The sequence below is a fragment of the Phocoena sinus genome, chromosome X (assembly GCF_008692025.1).
Source record: "Phocoena sinus isolate mPhoSin1 chromosome X, mPhoSin1.pri, whole genome shotgun sequence".
Taxonomy (NCBI): domain Eukaryota; kingdom Metazoa; phylum Chordata; class Mammalia; order Artiodactyla; family Phocoenidae; genus Phocoena; species Phocoena sinus.
The window spans coordinates 85,115,360-85,118,366 of record NC_045784.1 but is presented as its reverse complement, the minus strand read 5'-3'; the positions used below and the strand labels follow the sequence as shown (position 1 = coordinate 85,118,366).

At 40.1% G+C, this 3,007-nt stretch overlaps 1 protein-coding gene across 1 annotated transcript; it reads right to left on the bottom strand.

The window, feature by feature from the left end:
• Positions 1-616: 616 nt before the first annotated feature.
• Positions 617-1,263, bottom strand: LOC116747138 (baculoviral IAP repeat-containing protein 5-like). Its single transcript, XM_032618939.1, is given in 2 exon segments — positions 617-1,122; positions 1,125-1,263. Coding segments are annotated over 2 exon segments (645 nt in total).
• Between the last annotated feature and the right edge of the window lie 1,744 nt (positions 1,264-3,007).

Genomic DNA, 3,007 nt, shown 5'->3' with positions numbered 1-3,007 from the left:
TATAAGGGGAGGGACTGCTGCTGGCAGATGGTGAAAATAACTGTTTATGGAGCAGGGATAAGTGGATTTAAGAGCAGTTTATTAGAAAAATACTTAGCACTTTGTATTCAACATTGCAAAAACACGTTGGCATCTTTTATTTCATTTTTTTGTTAAAGCTTCTTTTAAAATAAGGACTCTTATAGTGTATATATTTACTCTTTGATACCTTACAGAACAAGAATTTCTACAAACATAGTCTGTTCATGTTCTATAAATACTGTGTACTAAATTTGCATTGTTTCCCTGACACATTTATTTTGCTGTCCTCTTTCCCATAATTCAGGTCTTGTCACTTAAAATGCTTGAATCTACCCACATTTTTCCTTTCTTATTCTAGTCCTAAATTTATCTAACTCAGGTCCCTTTACTGAGCTCTGAGCATATATCTCCAGCTCTTTCTATGTTTCCACCATATATTCTGGAGATCATTTAAACTCATCCTATCCCTAGTCAAGTTCAGTCTTCTACAAACCTGAACCTCTTTCAGCATTCCCAGTCTCATTCACCTAGTGCAAGCCAGAAACCTTAACATTCTTTCTGTCTCTCTCTTGCTTTTTTTTTTTTTAAGAGAGACTCAGTCACTGTACTTAGCACTAGCTGTACAACAAAAGTAGCCCCTGGCACCACCTTCAAGAAAAATACCAAAAATACAGTTTAAATATTCTAATTTCAAGATGTTTATGTTCTCCTTTCCTAAGGCACAGTTAAGAGGCCCCAGAGAAAAGCTGGTAACGCTGAGGGCTGTGCCTTGGAAATGATGTGTCTGTGTCGCTGTGAGGCAGTGACAGTGGAGTAGTCCTGAGGCAGCCAGCTGCTCAATGGCACAGCGGACTTTCTTTGCAGTTTCTTCAAATTCTTCCTGCTTATTGTTGGTTTCCTTTGCAATTTTGTTCTTGGCTCTTTCTTTATCCAGTTTCAAAAATTCGCTGAGGGTTAATTCTTCAAACTGCTTCTTGACAGAAAGGAAAGCACAACCAGATGAATGCTTTTTATGTTCTTCAATAGAGTCGTCATTTGGCTCCCAGCCTTCCAACTCCTTGAAGCAGAAGAAACACTGAGCCAAGTCAGCCTTGTTCTCAGGGGACAGTGGATGAAGCCAGCCATGGCCATCCGCTCCGGGGTACAGGCGCAGCCTTCCAAGAAGGGCCAGTTCCTAAATGTGGAGATGCAGTGGTCCTTGAGGTAGAGCTGCCAGGCCGGGGTTAATGAGGGGGCACCCATGCCGCCACAGCCAAGCAATGCCACCATTCAAATCTGATGGTTGAAGGCTGCCGCGGGGCATTTGGTATTAGCTCTGAATCCTCCCACTCTCTCACATTTCATAGCCAACAAATTACCAAGATTTACTAATTCTACTTTTTGTTTCCGATGCAATCGTTTCTATCCAATTTTATCGTCATTTTCCTAATCCATGTCTTTATAATCTCTTACTTGGACCATTGCAAAAGCTTCCTATTATAATTCCCTTCCTCTAAACTTTCTTCCTCCCAGTTGAAACCATCATGGCTTTAGCAAAAGGTAAATCTGATCATTTCACTCTCTTGCTTATAGATCTTTGATGGCTCCTCATTGTCTTTGGCATGGTTTGAAGACATGGTTTCTGTCTCTCCTTCAGGCCTCATTTTCTACTACATCGTTGTACATATCCTATGATCCAGTCACACTTAATTGCTTTCTATAATCCAAATATACATCTTCACATCTCCATGCTTTCTTCCCTGGACTAGCTGATTGATATCTAAGTAGTCTTTAAGATTCAGCTCAAAGGTCACCTTCTCTGTAAAATGGTCTCCGATTATGCTCTCCTCCTGAACTCTTCCTCATCCCCCACCCCACGAAGTTAGGCATTTCCTCTTCTTTGCTTCTATAGAAGATTGTGCATAATTGAATATAGCAATATCCCATAGCATTGGAATGTCTTATATACTATTTTGCTTTCTACACTAGGTGTAGAAAGGTCTTTCTACACTAGGTCTTTGAGGGCAGAGACTGGTATTTATTTATTTTATTTTTCTTTTAACATCTTTATTGGAGTATAATTGCTTTAAAATGGTGTGTCAGTTTCTGCTTTATAACAAAGTGAATCAGTTATACATATACATATATTCCCATATCTCTTCCCTCTTGCATCTCCTTCCCTCCCACCCCCCCTATGCCACCCCTCTAGGTGGTCACAAACCACTTAGCTGATCTCCCTGTGCTATGCAGCTACTTCCCACTAGCTATCTATTTTACGTTTGGTAGTGTATATATGTCCATGCCACTCTCTCACTTTGTGACAGCTTACCCTTCCCCCTCCCCATATCCTCAAGCCCATGCTCTAGTAGGTCGGTGTCTTTATTCCCATCTTACCCCTAGGGTCCTCATTACCTTTTTTTTTTAATCTTAGATTCCATATATATGTGTTAGCATACAGTACTAGTTTTTCTCTTTCTGACATACTTCACTCTGTATGACAGACTCTAGGTCCATCCACCTCACCACAAATAACTCAATTTCATTTCTTTTTATGGCTGAGTAATATTCCATTGTATATATGTCGCACATCTTCTGTATCCATTCATCTGTTGACGGGCACTTAGGTTTTTGCCGTATCCTGGCTATTGTAAATAGAGCTGCAATGAACATTGTGGTACATGAGTCTTTTTGAATTATGGTTTTCTCAGGGTATATGCCCAGTAGTGGGATTGCTGGGTCGTATGGTAGTTCAATTTGCAGTATTTTAAGGAACCCCCATATTGTTCTCCATGGTGGCTGTATCAATTTACATTCCCACCAACAGTGCAAGAGGGTTCCCTTTCTCCACACCCTCTCCAGCATTTATAGTTTCTAGATTTTTTGATGAAAGCCATTCTGACCAGTGTGAGATGTTATCTCATTGCAGTTTTGACTTTCATTTCTCTAATGATTAATGATGTTGAGCATTCTTTCATGCATTTGTTGGCAATCTGTATATCTTCTTTGG